The sequence below is a fragment of the Scyliorhinus torazame genome, chromosome 5 (genome assembly GCF_047496885.1).
Source record: "Scyliorhinus torazame isolate Kashiwa2021f chromosome 5, sScyTor2.1, whole genome shotgun sequence".
Taxonomy (NCBI): domain Eukaryota; kingdom Metazoa; phylum Chordata; class Chondrichthyes; order Carcharhiniformes; family Scyliorhinidae; genus Scyliorhinus; species Scyliorhinus torazame.
The window spans coordinates 144,818,269-144,837,459 of NC_092711.1; the positions used below are offsets into that span (position 1 = coordinate 144,818,269).

Consider the following 19,191-nt stretch of genomic DNA (forward strand, 5'->3'; position numbering starts at 1 on the left):
TGCCTCCACCTCATGTGAGAGGTTGGGGCTGATACAGCTGAAGGTGGTATACAGAGCACACCTCATGAGGGCAAGGATGAGGCGATTCTTTGAAGGAGTAGATGTGTGTGAATGTTGCGGGCGGCGGGGGGGGGGGGGGGGGGGGGGGGGGGCTAATCAAGTTCATATGTTTTGGTCCTGGCCAAAGCTAGAGAAGTACCGGAAGGAGGTTTTTAGGGTAATTTCCGAGGTGGTGCACGTGAAACTGGACCCTGGTCTCCGGGAGGCCATATTCGGGGTGTCAAATCAGCAAGGGTTGGAAACGGGGGCAGAGGCAGATATTGTAGCCTTTGTCTCGTTGATCGCCCGAAGACGGATCCTGCTGGGATGGAGAACAGCCTCTCCACCCTGTGCCCTGGCGTGGCGGGGGGACCTGTTGGAATACTGGACCCTTGAAAAGGATAAGTTTGAACTGAGGGGAAGGATGGAGGGGTTCTACAATTAATGGGCATTATTCATTATGCACTTTCAAAAACTGGATAACATCGAACATTAGTTGGGGGGGTGGGTGGGTGGGAGGGGGGCTGTGTGTATGAAGGGTGACTACGGGTAATCCCGGATTCCTTTTTGTAATTTGTTTATGTAAACATGCGGGCTGATGTTTGTTGGTTGGTGGGAGGATGGGATTGTTGTTATTGTTATGGGGATTGACATATTTGTTGCTGATTGTTTATTGTTGGTGGGTGTAAATTTGGCAGAAAATGTGAAAAAGGAGAACAGAAATATTAAACAAAAAACAAACTCCTCTGCCATTTCCTTGTTCCCCATAACTGACACAGCGGCGTGGAGGCACATGGTGGTTAGCACTGTTGCTTCACAGCTCCAGGGACCCGGGTTCAATTCCCGGCTTGGGTCACTGCCTGTGCGGAGTCTCCACGTTCTCCCCAAAACTGTGTGGGTTTCCTCCCACAAGTCCCAAAAGATGTGTTTGTTCGGTGAATTGGACATTCTGAATTCTCCCTCTGTGTACCCGAACAGGTGCCGGAGTGTGGCGACTGGCGGATTTTCACAGTAACTTGATTGCAGTGTTAATGTCAGCCTATTTGTGAAAATAATAAAGATTATAATAATGAAGAATATCATTACTATCTCCTCAGATGTATTTTCTGAGGGGCCTCTGTGGAGTTGAGGTTTCAATCAGATCAGCCGTGAACTTATTGAATGGTGGAGCAGGCTCGAGGGGCCGAGTGGCCTACTCCTGCTCCTAATTCCTCTGTTATCACATCCTTTATAATAGATTGTAGCATTTTCCCTCCTACTGATGTCAGGCTAATGGCTCTGTGGTTCCTGTTTTCTCTCTCCCTCCTTAAATAGTGGGGTTACATTTACCACCTTCCAATCTGCAGGAACCATTCCAGAATCTATAGAATTTTGAAAGATGATCACCAGTGTATCCACTATCTCCACAGCCGCCTCTTTCAACACTCTGGGATGTAGAGCAGCAGCTTTTGGGGACTCATTAACTTTCAATACCATTAATTTCTCCAGTACTACTTTCTCACGAATACTAATCTCTTTCATTCCCTCGTGCTCACTGGTTCCTTGGTTCTCTGGTGTTTTGGGGACGATTTCTGTATCTTCCTCCGTGAAGACAAACACACATTGTTTAGTTTCTCTGCCATTTCCTTATTCCCCATTATAAACTCTCCTGTCTCTGCCTGGAATGGACCCACATTGGTCTTTGCTAATCTTTTCCTTTTCACATTCCGGTAGGAATTTTTCCTGTTGGTTTTTATGTTTCTCCCCAGTTTGCTCGCATATTCTATTTTCTCTTTATCAGTTTCTTGGTCCTTTGCTGAATTCTAAACCAAGTTCCCAATCCTCAGGCTCACTAATATTTTACCCACTTTGAGTCTCCTCCATTGATCTAATAGAATCTAACTTTTCTTGTTAGCCACGATAGCTTCATTTTGCTGTTTAATTTTTGCTTCTTAAAGGAATCTATATTTTATGTAAATAAAATGCGAGTGGTTGCCTGTCTATTGTCCATCGTCATACAAAGAACAACAAAGAAGAAAGGACAGCACAGGAACAGGCCCTTCGGCCCACCAAGCCTGCTCGGATCATGATGTTTGTCTAAACTAAAACCTTCTGTGCTTCCAGGGTCTGTATCCGTCTATTCCCATCCTATTCATGTATTCGTCAAGATGCCTCTTAAACGTCACTATCGTACCTGCTTCCACCACCTCCTCCGGCAGCGAGTTCCAGGCACTCACCGCATTCGGTGTAAAAAAAACTCCCTCACACATCTCCTCTAAACTTTGCCCCTCGCACCTTAAACCTCTGTCACCTGGTAATTGACTTTTCCAACCTGGGAAAAAGCTTCTGACTATCCACTCTGTCCGTGCCAGTCAATTTTGTAAACTTTTATCAGGTCGTCCCTCAACTCTGTCGCTCGAGTGAAAACAATCAGAGTTTATCCAACCTCTCCTCATAGCTAATAACCTCCAGGCCAGGAAACATCCTGGTAAACCTCCTCTGTACTCTCTCCAAAGCCTCCACATCCTTTTGGTAATGTGGTGACCAGAATTGTAGGCAATATCCACGTGTAGCCTAACTAAGGTTTTGTGCAGCGGCTGCATGACTTGCCAATTTTTATACTCAATGTCCAGACCAATGAAGACAAGCATGCCGTCTGCCTTCTTAGCTCCTTATCCACCTGCGTTGCCACTTTCAGTGATACGTTTATTGTAATTTCCCAATCTACCACAGACAACTTGCCCCTCATACCATGACAGTCTCCTTCTGTGAGAAACACCCAGATAAATTAGGCAAAAGAACCCTGTAACCACCATAGCCCATCTTCATGGCAACGTGGCTGCTTTGGGAACTAAATATCTTCCAATGTGCAAACACCTTTTCATTCTGTGCTCCTCGTCAAACTTGGAACCAGGTAATCGCAACTAGCCTCAAAAATGGTCAGCCCACCGGAGGCAGAGGTGCTAGACTGACCAGTCCAGCAGAAAGAAACCCTCCAATCATCACCATTCACCAGATGTCAGAATGAACAAAATGCAGTCCTGGATGTCAGTGAGAGCAGAAACAATAACAACGGAGCCAACATCTGCAATTTATTGTGAACTTGTTGGAGTCACAACAGGTGTGATGAATCACAAAACCCCCTCCCCACATTGAGAGCAGATGAATGGTCTTTCCCCAGAATTAACTCGCTAGTGTCTCCGGAGATGGGACGGATCATTGAATGTCTCCCCTGCTCAGAGTAGGTGAATGGCCTCTTCCAGGTGTTAACTCACTAGGGTTCCTGCAGGGTGTATGGATATCTGAATCCCTTCTCTCACGAAGAGCAGGTTAACGCCTTCTCCCCTGTGTGAACTCGCTGGTGTTTCCGCAGGTTGGATAACCAAATGAATCCCTTCTCACACTGAGAACAGGTGAACGGCCTCTCCCCAGTGTGAACCCGCTGGTGTCCCAGCAGGCTCCATGAAGTAGTGAATCCCTTCTCACACTGAGAGCAGGCGAACGGCCTCACCCCAGTGTGAACACGCTGGTGTGTCAGCAGGTTCGATGAAGTAGTGAATCCCTTCTCACACTGAGAGCAGGTGAACGCCTTCTCCCCAGTGTGAACTCGCTGGTGTCTCAGCAGGCCGGATGAAGTAGTGAATCCCTTCTCACACTGAGAGCAGGTGAACGGCCTCTCCCCAGTGTGAACCCGCTGGTGTCCCAGCAGGCTACATGAAGTAGTGAATCCCTTCTCACACTGAGAGCAGGCGAACGGCCTCACCCCAGTGTGAACACGCTGGTGTGTCAGCAGGTTCGATGAAGTAGTGAATCCCTTCTCACACTGAGAGCAGGCGAACGGCCTCACCCCAGTGTGAACACGCTGGTGTGTCAGCAGGTTCGATGAAGTAGTGAATCCCTTCTCACACTGAGAGCAGGTGAACGGCCTCTCCCCAGTGTGAACTCGCTGGTGTGTCAGCAGGCCGGATGAAGTAGTGAATCCCTTCTCACACTGAGAGCAGGTGAACGGCCTCTCCCCAGTGTGAAGTCGCTGGTGTGTTAGCAGGTCGGATGAAGTAGTGAATCCCTTCTCACACTGAGAGCAGGTGAACGGCCTCTCCCCAATGTGAACTCGCTGGTGTGTCCGCAGGTCGGATAACTGAGTGAATCCTTTCTGACACTTAGAGCAGGTGAACCGCCTCGCCCCAGTGTGAACTCGCTGATGTCTCTGCAGGATGGATAACCGAGTGAATCCCTTCTGACACTGAGAGCAGGTGAACGGCCTCTCCCCAGTGTGAACTCGCTTATGTGCCAGCAGTCCCGATGAAGTAGTGAATCTCTTCTCACACTGAGAGCAGGTGAACGGCCTCTCCCCAGTGTGAACTCGCTGATGTATCCGCAGGGTGGATAACTGAGTGAATCCCTTTTCACACTGAGAGCAGGTGAACGGCCTCTCCCCAGTGTGAACTCGCTGATGTTTCCGCAGGCCGGATACCTGAGCGAATCCCCTCTCACACACAGAGCACGTGAACGGCCTCTCCCCAGTGTGAATGCGCCGATGAACTTCCAGCTCAGATGGGACCCTGAATCCCTTCCCACAGTCCCCACATTTCCACCGTTTCTCCATGTTTTGGGTATCCTCGTGTCTCTCCAGGTTTGCCGATCAGTTGAAGCCTCGTCCACACACAACACGTGTACAGTCTCTGTCCGCTGTGAATGGTGAGATGTTTTTTCAGGCTGCGTAACTGGTTAAAGCTCTTTCCACAGTCAGTGCCCTGGAACACTCTCACTCGTGTGTGTGTGTCTCGGGGCTTTTCCAGTCACACTGATGTTTTGAAGCCGACAGAAAAGACAAACATTTCTCCTTCTAGATTCAAAGTCCGGTGATATTCAGTTTCAAGGGATTGAGAGACTCAGTCAGATTGAGATGTGACGTTTGAGATTTCTGTCTGTAATTCCTCCTCTTCTAATATCCTGTAAAAACAATTTATAAAAGTTACTTTTCTTCTCCTCATTTTGGAGAAGGTTTCCTGAGGGTAACGACAGTCTGGCCGTGAGGTTAATCCTCCGGGTCCTCAGTCTTATTGAGGAATGTCCCCTTGGGTCTATTGTGGTGGTGATTCTTTTGTATTTTTGTTATTATGGGAGGGTTTATGTGTTGTTGACTTTATCCTACTCTGGTACAGACGGGGCTTTTATCTGTGAAAGGAGCAATTTGGAGAAACTTTGGTGCCTCTGGTGTAAAGTGAGTTGGAGGAGGGGGTAATGGCGCACGCACGATTGTGGTGTGAAAATCTGTTCCTGTTCTCTCTTGTCGCCTAACTAATGGCGGCAGTTAATCTGCAAATTTTCTCAGGGAATGTACGGGGCATCCATCACCCAATCAGAAGGAAAAATATCCTCTCCTTTCGAAAGGAGAAAGTCGACATCGCTTTATTACAGGAAACCCATCTGGATTATGAGGAACACTTTAAATTGAGGCGGGATTGGATGGGGAAGTTTTTTTCACCTCTTTTTCATCCAGTAACAGACTTGTGGCAATGCTTATTATACACTATCCAAGCAGTCAGGGTAACTCTGCCGATTACAATGTGCATGTCAATTTCCTTTGTGCCGGTCCCCCCATCTCCCGTCCCTCCCCTCCGCCCCATCACTCGTCGTTTCTGGGTCCTTTCCTGGGCCCTTCACTGTACAATGGGAGTTATCTATTATTTACAAGTGGACGGTGCCCCCCCTCCCCACCCATTGATGGGCCCCCCCCCTTCCACCCCGCGCACTCCCTGTCCTGTTTTAAACCTTCCCTTGGGGGGTTCCTCCTCTTGTGTTTTTGTTCTCGGCTCTCTGGTCTCTGTGTCAGTTGGTTTCTGGTTCTCCCACCTTGTCCCAGTAGCCCCCCCCACCTCTTTTCCTGCCTGCTCCCTGTGATCCCGTTGGCCCCCGTACACCCACCTCCCTCCCCAGTGTTCCATTGGCCGCTGGCTTCAAACAGGTCCTGGAACAAGTTGGTGAATGGCCTCCACACTTTGTGGGAACCATCCTCTGACCCTCGGACGGTGAGCTTGATCTTCACCAGGTGGAGAAATTCCGATAGGTCTGCCAGCCAGTCTGCAGCTGTGGGTGGTGCTGCTGATCGCCAGCCGAGCAGGATTCTCCAGCGGCCGATTAGAGAAGCAAAGGCAAGGGCGTCCGCCCTCTTCCCCATGAGTAGTTCTGTCTGGTCCGATACCCCGAAGACTGCCATTTGTGGGCACGGCTCCACCTTCATAACCATGGACATTGCCTCTAAATAGGCTGTCCAGAATTCGACAAGTCTGGGGCATACCCTGAACATGTGGGTATGGTTTGCCGGGCCCCGCTGGCACCATTCACATTTGTCCTCCATCTCCGGGAAGAACCTGCTCATTCGGGTTCTTGTCAGGTGCGCTCTGTGCACAACATTCAGCTGCATGAAGCTTAGCCTTGCGGAGGAGAAGGTGGAGTTGGTCCCGTTCAGTGCTTCGCTCCAGAGACCCCACCCTATTTCCGTCCCTCGCTCTTCTGCCCATTTTTCCTGGGTTTCGTCAAGTAAGGAGCGCATCCTTATTAAGAGTTGTCCGTACAGGTCCCCACAGTTTCCCTTCCCCAGACTGTCTGCGTCCAGTAACTCCTCTTGCATTGTGCTTCTCAGGGTTTCTGGGTGTGCTGGTGTCTCCTTGCAGAGAAAGTGTTTGACCTGGAGCTCATCCCTGTTTGGTAGGTTCAGTCTCTCCATCAGCTCCTCTAAGGTCGCTAGTCTATTTCCCGTGTAAAAGTCCCTAACCATCAGTGTTCCCCCACCCTGTCTCTACCTCTTGAAGGTGGTGTTGAGAATGGCTGGTGCAAACCTATGGTTGCCGCAGATGGGGGCCATGAAGGACACATCGGTCAGACTGAAATGCTGCCACATCTGGTTCCAGGTTCTCAGGGTAGCTACCACCACTGGACTGGTGCTGGCGGGGATGGGAGTGTTGCCCTGGCGAGGGCCCGGAGGGTCATTCCTGTACATGAGGACTCGTCCATCATCACCCATTCCATGTCTGGGCCCTTTACCCATCTCCTCACTCTTTCGGCCGTGGCTGCCCAGTGACAGTATTGCAAGTTCGGGAGGGCCAGGCCTCCCATGTTTCTTCTCCATTGTAGTACTGTTTTAGGGATTTGGGAATTCTTGCCCCTCCGCACAAACGCCATAATCACCTTATCTATTGAATGGAAAAAGGCCTTGGGGATGTAGATCGGTAAGGATCGAAACAGGAAGAGGAACCTGGGCAGTACGTTCATCTTGATCATCTGCATCCTCCCCGCCAGGGAAAGCAGGAATCCATCCCATCTCTGTGGGTCGTTTTTGACTTCCTCCGCCAGACTGGTCAGCTTCCACTTGTGGATCCGTGTCCACTCGTGGGAAACCTGGATCTCCAGGTAGCGGGATTTGTTTTGGGCTATTTTAACTGGGAGGCCCTCCAGCTCTGCCCCTCCCCCTCACCGGGAAATCTTTGTTTTTGCCCAGGTTGGGTTTGTGGCCCAAGAAGATTCCGAACTCTCTCCGGGGAGGAGGGGGTCCTCGGAGGCGTACAGTCCCCGGTAGAAGGCCTTGAACGCTTGGTTGACCTTTTTTGGTTGGGCTACGGGACACCTATGGTTGGGCGGCACGGTAGCACAGTGGTCAGCAATTTTGCTTCACAGCGCCAGGGTCCCAGGTTCGATTCCCGTCACTGTCTGTGTGGAGTCTGCACGTTCTCCCCATGTCTGCGCGGGTTTCCTCCGGGAGCTCCGGTTTCCTCCCACAAGTCCCGAAAGGCATACTGTTAGGTGAATTGGACATTCTGAATTCTCCCTCAGTGTACCCGAACAGGTGCCGGAGTGTGGCGACTAGGGTATTTTCACACTAACTTCATTGCTGTGTTAATGTAAGCCTACTTGTGACAATTATAAAAATTATTCTACCAGTCTGCCTCTGTTATCCTTTACCTGGGCTATTTCCCTAGTGGCTGCCTTCTTTCTCAGCTGGTGAACCAGCAGGCGGCTAGCCCTCTCTGTGCTCATAAAAGGTCCCCCGTGTCTGGTGGAGTTGGTCACTGCTTTCCTGGTGGGGAGCAGGTCAAAGTTCTTTTGCAGCTTCTTCCTCTCCAGCAGAAGCTCTATGGTCAGGGCCTCGGAGTATCGTCTGTCAACCTCCAGAATGGAGTTGATCAGTTGCTGCCTAACCGCTCTCTCTTCCCTGTCTCTACGAGCCTTTTGGCGATTATTTTTCCCCGAATCACAGCCTTCAGTGCCTCCCAGAATGTGGAAGGTGAGACTTCCCCGTTCTGGCTGTTAGTGATGTACTTGCCGATGGCCGGTGATGTTTTCTGGCAGAAGACCTTGTCGGCCAAGAGGGCCGTGTCCAACCTCCATGTGGGGCATTGGGTTTGTCCCGTCTCCAACCTCACATCCATGTAATGTGGAGCGTGGTCTGAGATTCCAATCATGGATTATTCCGCTCTAGCTATTTCTGGAAGTACCGATTTCCCCACAACAAAGAAGCCGATGTGAGTGTAGACCTTGTGTACTGGTGAGAAGAACGAGAATTCCTTCTCATCCGGGTGTATGAATTGCCAGGGATCCACTGCCCCCGTCTGCTCCATGAACGTTCCCAGTTCCCTCACCATGGCTGTCATTTTCCCTGTTCTGGGATTGATCTGTCAGTAAATGGATCCTGCAAACAGGTGTGAAGTTCCCCCGCTCATGATCAGACCGTATTCCCCCCTCTTCTATCTCCCTCCCAGCCCACTGTATCCCCCCCTCTTCTATTCTGCCCCCCACCCCACCGTATCCCCCTCCTCTATCCTCTCTTTCTCCCCCCCCCCCCACTCACACAGACGCTCTCTTCCCAGTGGGAGATGTGCCACGGGCCCTCTCTCTCCCGTACTTCCTGGCACTAGCTTTCCCGCTGGTGTGCCCCCCCCCCCCAACCCAGGATCGATCTGACCCCCATCCTACACCCGCTCTGCTTGTGTCCCTGCTGCCTCCTCCTCACCCTCTCCTGCGCTCTGCTGACCTCGCCCCCTCCCTCCTATGAGCTGGCTCCCCTGTTCATTGCGAGGTGACGCCCTGTCGATGTCTGGCGGTTTGGGGAAGCTGTCCCTCCCAATCAGATTGCCCAGCATTTGGGCCACGTAGTCGATTGGGGCCGCCGACCCGCTTGCTCGCCGCTCCTGTCCATTGCCGCAGTGTCTGTGACCCTGCAGCCTTTCGAGCTGTTGCTTCCTAGCATTTTGTTGTCCGCACTATTGTTGAGGGTGAGGGGATGTTGAAGTCTGATTTTGCGGCTAAATTCGGCCGACAGTGCCTATTTTTCTGTTGTATGGAGGAGAGCCACCTGATGTGTGACTGCTCAGCACATCCCCGTCACAAGTTCCCTCTCTTTTGAATGTTGACTTGAAACTGCGATCTTATGTTTTGGCGATAAGGCTGGAGGACATCCTTCCGACAATCGTGCGGGAGGACCAGACTGGGTTTATACGCGGAAGATTTTCCAGTAACAACGTTGGAAGGTTGCTGAATTTGATTCAGGCTGTTCAGAAATATGCATTGGATGGGCTGGTGATCTCCTTCAATGCAGAAAAAGCTTTTGCTTGAGTTGAGTGGAATTATCTGGTGTATCCGCTGCGAGGCTTCGGGTTGGGTGAGGATTATATTGAGTGGATTCAATTGTTACATCACAAACCGGCAGCGGCGGTGCTCACCAATGGTTTGCGGGCATCGAATTTTCAGCTTCAGAGAGGGACTAGACAGGGCTGCCCTCTGTCCCCCTTGTCCACTGAGCCAATGCCAGAGGCTATCAGATCGGAGTCTCTGATATCGGGACTGGGGTGAGGCAGCACAAGATCACTGTGTGTGCAGATGACGGGCTGCTGTTTGTGTTGAACCCCAGTGTTTCAGTCCTGGACATTATTGGAGTAGTGGATAGATTTTTTAAAAAGTATTTTCATTCAGATTTTAACATTTGCAACACATAACATTACAAAGTAAAACCAACACAAAACCCCTAAACCCACCCCAACTCCCTAACCAAACTCTTCACCTCCCTCCCCTCCCACCTAGCAGTTCCTTTAAATTATAGAACATAGAATCCGTACAGTGCAGAAGGAGGCCATTCAGCCCATCGAGTCTGCACCGGCTCTTTGAAAGAGCACCCTACATAAGCCCATGTCTCCACCCTATCCCTATAACCCATTAACCCCACCTACCCTTTAATGTAAGCCTACAAAGCCTCCGTTTCCCTGCTCCAACCCCACACCTACTCTGCGTTCGCCGCCCAATAATAGTATAACAGGTTCAGCAGGGCCAAGCCGCCTGACTGTCGCCCTCTCTGAATCACCGTCTTCCTAATCCTTGCCACCTTATCTGCCCACACAAACGATTAAACCAACCAATCCACCCCCATAAAGACCAATTTTGGCAAAAAGACCATTAGGCACGGAGATAAAAATAAAAACCACAAAATGTTCATCTTAACTAGCTGTACCCGATTGTGGACAGATTTAGTGCCTTCTCTGGTTATAAGATGAATTTTACTGAGTCAGAGGCCATGCTGGTGAGGGGAGGGGGGGGGGTGTTGAAGGGTAAGCCCCCTCCTCTTGCTAAGTTCCCAATCAGATGCTCCCCCCTTGGGATTTAAATATCTGGGAATATCAATGACCCCCCTTTTTCAGACAGCTACATGGGGCCAACTTTCCACAGCTGATGGTGACTATTAGGTGGGATCTTGGCCGGTGGTCGGCTCTTCCGATTTCATGGCGAGGGAGGATCACCTTCGTTAAAATGAATGTGTTGCCCAGACTGCTGTACCCTCTGCAGATGCTGCCTATGCTGCTGTCAACCATGGTCATTCAGGAAACTAATGGAATGATTAGTACATTTATCTGGAATAAAAATAAACCTCACCTCAACTTAGTTAAGCTCCAGTCACCAGGAGCTAAAGGTGGGGGTCTCCGGAATATCAGGCTTTACCAATTGGCCTCTCATCTTAGTTTCACACGGAATTTGGTTACGATAGACCCAACATCCATCAGGCTCGATATGGAAGCAGGCCAATCAGTTCTCCCTCTATCCAAAACTGGCACAGATTGATTACAGAATGTATCCCATTGCAATTGTAATGTCTGTACTTCATTCTAAGTCTGATGCATTTGTTAAATAATGAGACCCCTGTCTCAAATATATGTGCTCCAATTTGACAGACTTGCTCCTCCAGGGATTTCCATCAGTGAATTCAATTCAACTGAGCCCAGAGTAGGGCACAGTGGTTGGCACAGAGCCAGGGAACCAGGTTTGATTCCTTGAATGCCTATCTGTGTGGACATGGACATTCGCCCTGTGTCTGTGTGGGTTGCCTCTGGGTGCTCCAGTTTCCTCCCACAGTCCAAAGATGTGCAGGTTAAGTGGATTGGTCATGCTAAATTGCCCCTTAGTGTCCAAAGATGTTAGGTTAGGTGGGTTGACGATGATCAATGCACCGGATTATGGGAATCGGGCAGGGAGTCTGCCTCGGTGAGTGCATTTTCTGAGGGTCAGTGCAGACTTGAAGAAGCGAATAGCCTCCTTCTGCACTATAGAGATTCTGTGTCATCTATGTTATTTTAATTCAACTATGCTGTTAGTCTGTTTTGGGGTGTGCATTGGTATCCTTCTGTTTTTATATAATCTTACCCTCTTTCCCCACTCACTCTGTTTACCGGTTGTTCAATTAATCTGGCATTTCATATAGCGGCTCTGGTCCCTAAAATATCCTGCTACAAATTAATTCTGCAATGTGTTGCTTGTATTTATGCAGCAATATCAGTTGTTCTACACTGTACCCATTTTCCATCAATTTTTCTGTTAGTCTGTTGCATTCATTATTTTTAAAAGTTTTTAAAAATAACAAAAGAAATATTAAAAATCTGTCCAACTCATCCATGAATATATTCATGATGTGGAGATGCCGGCGTTGGACTGGGGTGAGCACAGTACGAAGTCTTACAACACCAGGTTAAAGTCCAACAGGTTTGTTTCGATGTCACTAGCTTTCGGAGCGCTGCTCCTTCCTCAGGTGAATGAAGAGGTATGTTCCAGAAACACATATATAGACAAATTCAAAGATGCCAAACAATACCAGGAATGCGACCATTAGCAGGTGATTAAATCTTTACAGATCCAGAGATGGGGTAACCCCAGGTTAAATTCACACCTCTTTAACCTGGGGTTACCCCATCTCTGGATCTGTAAAGATTTAATCACCTGCTAATGGTCGCATTCCAAGCATTGTTTGGCATCTTTGAATTTGTCTATCTATGTGTTTCTGGAACATACCTCTTCATTCACCTGAGGAAGGAGCAGCGCTCCGAAAGCTAGTGACATCGAAACAAACCTGTTGGACTTTAACCTGGTGTTGTAAGACTTCGTAATGAATATATTCATTGACTCTCAAACTCCACTGGTCCATGTGGAAGAGAAATCCAGAAACTAACAACCCACTGAGGGAAGAGATGACTGGAAATATATAACATAGCTACAGCACAATATTACACAACTGGAGTTAATAATAAATGTACTTTATTACAGACCATATGTAATATATCTAATCTGTACCATTTAAAAATACTAGACATATCTCTCTGATATTAATTTACTGACCCCTTAAATGTGAGCCATCTCCAGGGGAAACCAGCCCTTTAATTGTGAGCATTGGGAAAGAGACCATCCTTTTAGCCAGACAAATAAATGTGTCGAGCTGAGGGAACAAAGGATGTCAATGTCTTTAAGAGAGAGAGAGAGACCTGGGCCAAGCTTTGCAGAGTCTGCACCCTCCCTGGATTCACTTCCTTTCCCTTCAGTTGCTGCAAGTGACCAATTGAAGGTGAGAATGAGAAAAGAAATGGAAAGGGGGAGAAAGGAAAGTGTTTCACTCACAGATGTTGGAGACACAGGAGGAAGTTTCACTTCCAATGCCCGCTTTGTGACGTCACGAGAACCCGATCTGAATCAACCAATAAGAATCACTCTGTTCAACAGACGTTTTCGGGTCTCAGTGCGCAGACTCGGCACGCGGACACGGGAGCCCCGAAGCCCCACCCCCACCAGTTTCCCCCTGTACCTCCTCGAGACAAAGGTTTCCAAAAAACCGGCTGATGGCTGCAGCCAGATCGAGAAGCAACTCGGTGAGCTCCCCCTGGCCCGGGACTGCGCATGTCCCAAGGAAGAGGGGAAGTTGCGTAGGTGCAGGGGAGAGCCCGCCTCCTGACCTTCTGAGGTTTTGATCATTGGAAAGAGTTGTGGGACCGGAAGGACTCTCGTCCTCCAGCCAATCAGCGCGCGGGCTTTGTGTGAATGATTGAGCTTCACACAGACTGAAACTTCCTCCGGTCTCCAACATCTGTCAGTAAAACACTTTCTTTTCTCCCCCTTTCCATTTCTTTTCGCATTCTCGCCTTCAATTGGTCACTTGCAGCACCTGAAGGGAAAGGAAGTGAATCCAGGGAGGGTGCAGACTCTGCAAAGCTTAGTCCAGGTCTCTCTCTCTCTCAAAGACATTCACATCCTTTGCTCCCTCAGCTTGACACATTTATTTGTCTGGCTAAAAGGATTGTCTCTTCCCTAATGTTCACAATTGAAGGGTTCTTTTCCCCCAGGAGATGGCTGACAGTTAAGGGGGCAGTAAATTAATATCAGACGAGAAATGTCCAGTGTTATATGGCACAGAGCAGATATATTATTGATGGTTCTGCAATAAAGTACATTTATTATCATCCCATTTTCTCCAAATGAAATGTGTAACAATGGGTACCCGCATGGGTCCTAGCTACGCTTGCCTAACACAAGACCCTGCTTCCATACCCGCATGTCTATCCTTGTCTTCTGCAGTGTTGCAGTGAAGCTCAATGCAAACTGGAGGAACAACATCTCATCTTCCGGTTAGGCACGCTAATTCCTTCCGGTCTCAACATCGAATTCAACAACTTCAGATGATCAGCTCCACCCCACCTCGACCCATTTGTTTTCATCCCATTTCATTTTAACTGTCTTTTACCAATTATTTCTCTCTTGCCTTTCTTTATATATATTTACCCCCCATCTTCTCCACGTTTCCTTACCCTTTCTCCCCTTTGCTTCCCCCTTCCCCTCCCCCCACATCTACAACTTCACAGTTTACCCTCTGATGTTAATTTCTCTGCAGTTTGGCCTTTCACACCTTTTGTTCTCTCTGGGGACTGCCATTAGCACTCCCCTTGCATTCTGTGGCTATTAGCACCCCGTTTCCCTTGGTTTCTGTGGCTATGACTCCTCTTTCATTCTCACTCCACAATATAAATATTTCCCACTTTCTCTGTCTTTTAGCTTTGACAAAGGGTCATCTGGACTCAACGTTAGCTCTTTTCACTCCCTACAGATGCTGCCAGACCTGTTGAGATTTTCCAGCATTTTCTCTTTGGTTTATTATCATTTCTTGTCTTGTAATATTGTTCTGTAGCTATGTTATATATTCATAGTCATCTCTGCCCTCAGAAGGTCGTTAGTCTCTGGAATTCTTATCCATAGTGACCAGTGGAGGCGGGGAGGGTCATTGAATGTTTTTTACGGATAAATTGGACAGATTGTTTTAAATCTGTTTATTATTATATTTTTTAAAAACATTTTTTTAAGCATAACCACAACAGAGTAACAGTAAAATTGGTGGGAAATGGGTACAGAGCAGAACAAGAGCTATTGCCAGCAACAATACAACAACATTTTGCAATAGAACAACCAGATAACAAGTTAACATCGTGGGCGCGATTTTCCGAAGAGGAAACAAAGTCCCCGAGCGAGCACGTTTAGCTGCATGTTTCATGCCACTCTCAGCGCTGAGAAACACATGGCTATTCAACGTGACACGCATTGTATAGAGGACCGGAATGGGGACGCACAGCCAAGGCTGCACTTAGCCCGTTTTCTACTGTGAGGAGCTTCGCTGGCCGGAACTCCCCAGTTTAGCAAGAGATGGTGAGGCCATTTTTAAATGATGTCTCAATCTCCAAGGCTCCAGAAACGAGCCCTGACCTCCCGACCCCACCCCCTCCAGCCCGATCGCACTATGGAAGGGTCGCCAGCCACCCGAACCCCTCTCAAGACACACGCTGGGCACCCCCTGCCCGATCACATGCACATGCAAAAAATGCCAGCCTGGCAGTGCCAGGCCAGCACCCAAGTGGCACTGCCAAGGGCCAGGCTGACCCTTGTCACCGTGAACATTGTCCTCTTATTTCGCAAAATGACCCTGATCCTCGTCCCATAGCAGGAATGGTAGGTCTGTCCCACCCAGCCCTTCCTTAACCGCAGCCGGTCCTTCTCCCTCAGATGTGTCTCTCGGAGGAAGACTACGTCGGCTTTCATGCTTTTCAGGTGGATGGAGACTCTGGATCTTTTTACTGGGCCGTTAAGTCCCCCATCGTTCCAGGTGACTATTTTGTCCCCCCGTTCCTGTGGGATCAAACATACTTACCTGGTGGTCGGGCCCCTGCGCTCCGGGGTTTCCCTTTTCCAGAGGACATCCAACATGGCCGCCAACTGTGTGTACACCATGTGGGTGAGCCCCTGCTCTCCAAGGTTTCCCTTTGTTCAGGTACCCTCCAAAGTGGTTGCTTGCAGAGCCATTTTGTTCCAAGTCGCCACATGTGGCCTATTGTAGCCGGTCTAATGCCTTCCATCTTTCTACACCTATTTCTCCCTTCCGGTCTTCTTCCCTCCACCCCCCCCCGGTCTTCTCACCCGCATACACCCACCTCTATTCCGTAACTAAACCTCCCCCTCCCTGCTGTTTTCTCCCCTGATTATCCCTCCGTGCCCGTTATCTGCCCGACCCCACCCTGGGGCCAGGTGGCTTCCCCCTCCGCAGCCTCTCTCTCCTGCATGAATCCCGGTGCTAGCTACCTCACTAGTGTGGTGGCCCCCTCCTGGGAGTTGTTTCACTTCCTCCCACTGCCCGATTTCTGGGCTTCCTGTCCGCCATTTCCCTGTGCTTAGCTATATTTAGATCATCCTTCCCTCTCTTGCTGCTCTCGTCTCCAAAACGGGGCAGTGTTCACCCGTGTGAAGCGGTCTCTGTGGCAATGGTCTCCTGTTGGCTGTGCAGACTGTAAAAGGGAGAGAGCTTTTTTTTGTTAAAACATTGCTTTATCAAAGTCTCATTCTGCGGGCTCTTCATCGCTGCCCCTGCTGCCATTTCTCCAGTCTGTTCTCTGCGACGAACATGCGTCTGCAGGGAGCGTGAGAAAGTGTTCCCTGCCTTGATACATGACCCAGAGCTTGGCTGGGTCCAGCATTCCGAATCCTACGCCGTTTCTGTACAGCGCGGCCTTCACTGTGTTAAATTCGGCCCAATGCTTGGCCAGGTCAGCCCCAATGTCCTGGTAGATCCGGATCTTGTGACCTTCCCGGCTGCAGTTTGTGGACTGCCTGGCCCAGCACAGGATTCTTTCCCGGTCCTGGTACCGGTGCATCTTGCCGATTATCGCCCTCGGCTGTTATCCGGTTTGGGCTTTGATGGGAGCGACCGGTGCACTCTGGCAATTTCTGGTGGTTTGGGGAAGCTGTCCCTTCCCAGCAGGTTACCCAGCATTTGGGCCACATAGTCTGTGGGGTTCTGACCTTCGCTCCTCTCCGGTAGGCTCACGATTCGTAGGTTCTGCCGCCTCGTCCGGTTCACCTGATCCTCAACCTTTCCTCTCAGGTTGCCTTGTGTCGCGACCAGCCTTGCCACCTCCTTTTCCAGGACGATGATCCGGTCGCTCTGGTCCGTTGTGGCTCTTTCCAGATCTTTAATCGTTGCCTCCTGGGCCTCCTGTCGCATTTCGGCTTTGTCCAGGGCCACCTGCATGTTCACTAGAGCTTCGGACACAAGCTTCGCCGCAGTTTGTATGTCCGATTTCATCTCTTCTCGGTGTTCCCTCAACTCACTTGAGAGGAATATCCTCCATCCATCCCCTGGTGAGAGGGGGCTTTTCGTGCGGCCTGTCGGTTCCTCTCACTCTGGCGAGTTCCGGGTTTCACCACCTCGTGCGCTGGTCGGCTCAGCTGATAGTTGTTTGTCCTGGCTTTTCCCACTCCTGGTCTCCACTCAGCCTCTGGACTGGCTGTTGTTCAGCATCTTTCCTTCTTCCTTCATTCTGTAATGGTGTGGGGCTGATTTGTATCATTTGCAGGCGTTTTTCAAGGAAAAAGAGTCTATTTTTCAGGTTCGCGGGAGGAGAGCCACCTGATGAGCGACTTCTTAGAAAACCCCCGAAACCAGAAGGCCCCTCCCCTTCTCTCTGTACTCATACTGCACCCCACTTGCCCTCCGTAGCTGCCTTACTGCTTTTCTCGTCGTCAACCTATCAAACTGCCCCTGCAGCCTCTTCCTCTCCACCAGCAACTCCTTAGTGCCCACCCCCCCTCCCCGGGTATCTCCTACCCACCTCGACTATCTCGTCCAGCAACCGTCCGTGCTCCTCCCTCTCCTCCTACCCCTGTGAGCCTTAAACAAGATAATCTCACCTTGAACCACAACCTTCAACCTTTCCCAGAACGTGGGTGCCGACACCTCCCCATTCTGATTCAGCTCCACATAATCCCCAGTCACCCTCCTCACCTTTTAACAAAACCCCTTATCCGCCAATATGCCTGAGTCCAGCCTCCATCCCGGCCTCTGCACCTGTCCCGAATGAAGCCTCACATCCAGCCAGTGCAGTGCATGATCTGAGATCATGATTCACGCATAGGCCACTCCCACTACCCCCACCAGCACCACCCGACTCACCACAAAGAAACCAATACTTCAATACACATTATACACATGCGAGAAGAAGGAGCACTCCCTCCATCCCGGGTTCCTGAACCTTCACTGGACAACTATTTCCATATGCTCCATAAACTCTCCCAACTTCTTTGTCATCCTCGACCTTCCCATCGACTTGGGCCACGACCTGTCCACCTTTAGCTTCATTTCACAATTAAAGTCTCTGCCCATAATCAGTTGCTGTGTATCTATCTCCACAATCGCTCCCAAGACCCCCTTATAAACCCACCAACTTCCCAATTAGGCACATATACATTGATTAGCACCACAGGCGTCCCCTCTAGCACCCCACTCACTATCACACACCTTCCTCCTGGGTCCTGCACCTCCCTGGCCCCCACGCACCCTGTTCTCTTGTTCAGCAGGATGGCTACCTCTCCTTGACTCTGAATCAAACCCCGAGTGGAACACTTGCCCCACCCATCCCTCCCTCAGCCTAACCTGATCCTTCACCTGGAGATGCGTCTCCTGTAGAAAAATCACCTCCGCTTTCATACCCCTCAGGTGTGCAAAAACCCAGGTCCTCTTGACCGGCCCATTTAGCCCCCGGTCATTTCATGTCATGGTCCTTACCTCTATTCCCCTCTACCGTCCGCCATCAGCCCCTATCAGTTCTGCCTCACTTAATTCCGCCCTGAACTGGGTCCATCCAAGATGGCCCCCCCTCTCTGCTCATGACTGCTCGCAGCTGCCAATCCTGACATGTCAAAAAAAAACGCCACCACCACCCCCCCTACCTGACCATCCTGCTCCCCCACCCCTTCCCCCACCTGACCACCCCTCACAACCTATCTAAAACCTTTCTAATTGATGTTACTGCACTTGTGTTTTAGCCAGCTGGGTGAATTATTGAATTTCTTACCACACTTGGAGCAGATGAACGGTCTTTCCCTGGTGTGAACTCACTGGTGTCTCAGCTGGTGGGATGATGTTTTAAATCTCTTTGTGCAGTGACAGCAGCTGAACGGTTTCTCCTCAGTGTGAGTGGTGGGCCATCAGTTCCACAGAGCTTTTAAAGGCACTCACACACTCAGAGCATTTAAACTGTCAGTTATTGGTGTGAGTGACATGGTATTTCAGTGAGCTGGAGGACAGAGTGAATCTCTTCCCACACTCTGAGCAGGTGACCGATCTCACCAGTGTGACTGCATCGATGAGCTTCCAGCACAAATGCAAATCTGAATCTGTTCCCAAAGGTTCCATACTACTGCAGACGCTCCATACTTTCCCCATGTTGCAGGGTGCTAAGAACTTTCCAGGTTCAACAATGAGTTGAAGCCTTGTCCATACACACACTGGGCTGGTCTTTCCTAAGTCAATGCATTGTAACACTTTCCAGTAAC

The 19,191-nt window shown here is 49.8% G+C and overlaps 1 protein-coding gene across 2 annotated transcripts; it reads right to left on the bottom strand.

Moving 5' to 3' along the window:
• Positions 1-3,089: 3,089 nt before the first annotated feature.
• LOC140419987 (uncharacterized) lies at positions 3,090-13,102 on the bottom strand. Of its 2 annotated transcripts, XM_072504022.1 has the most exons (3): positions 12,946-13,094; positions 10,939-11,110; positions 3,090-4,971 (listed from the first exon to the last, which is right to left on the bottom strand). In XM_072504022.1, exon 3 carries the CDS (start codon positions 4,622-4,624, stop codon positions 3,335-3,337), a length of 1,290 nt encoding a protein of 429 aa, XP_072360123.1. In that variant the 5' UTR covers positions 4,625-4,971; positions 10,939-11,110; positions 12,946-13,094; the 3' UTR covers positions 3,090-3,334. The 2 variants fall into 2 exon arrangements, with proteins under 2 accessions (XP_072360123.1, XP_072360122.1); XM_072504021.1 differs by lacking the exon at positions 10,939-11,110 and having other exon boundaries at positions 12,946-13,102.
• Between the last annotated feature and the right edge of the window lie 6,089 nt (positions 13,103-19,191).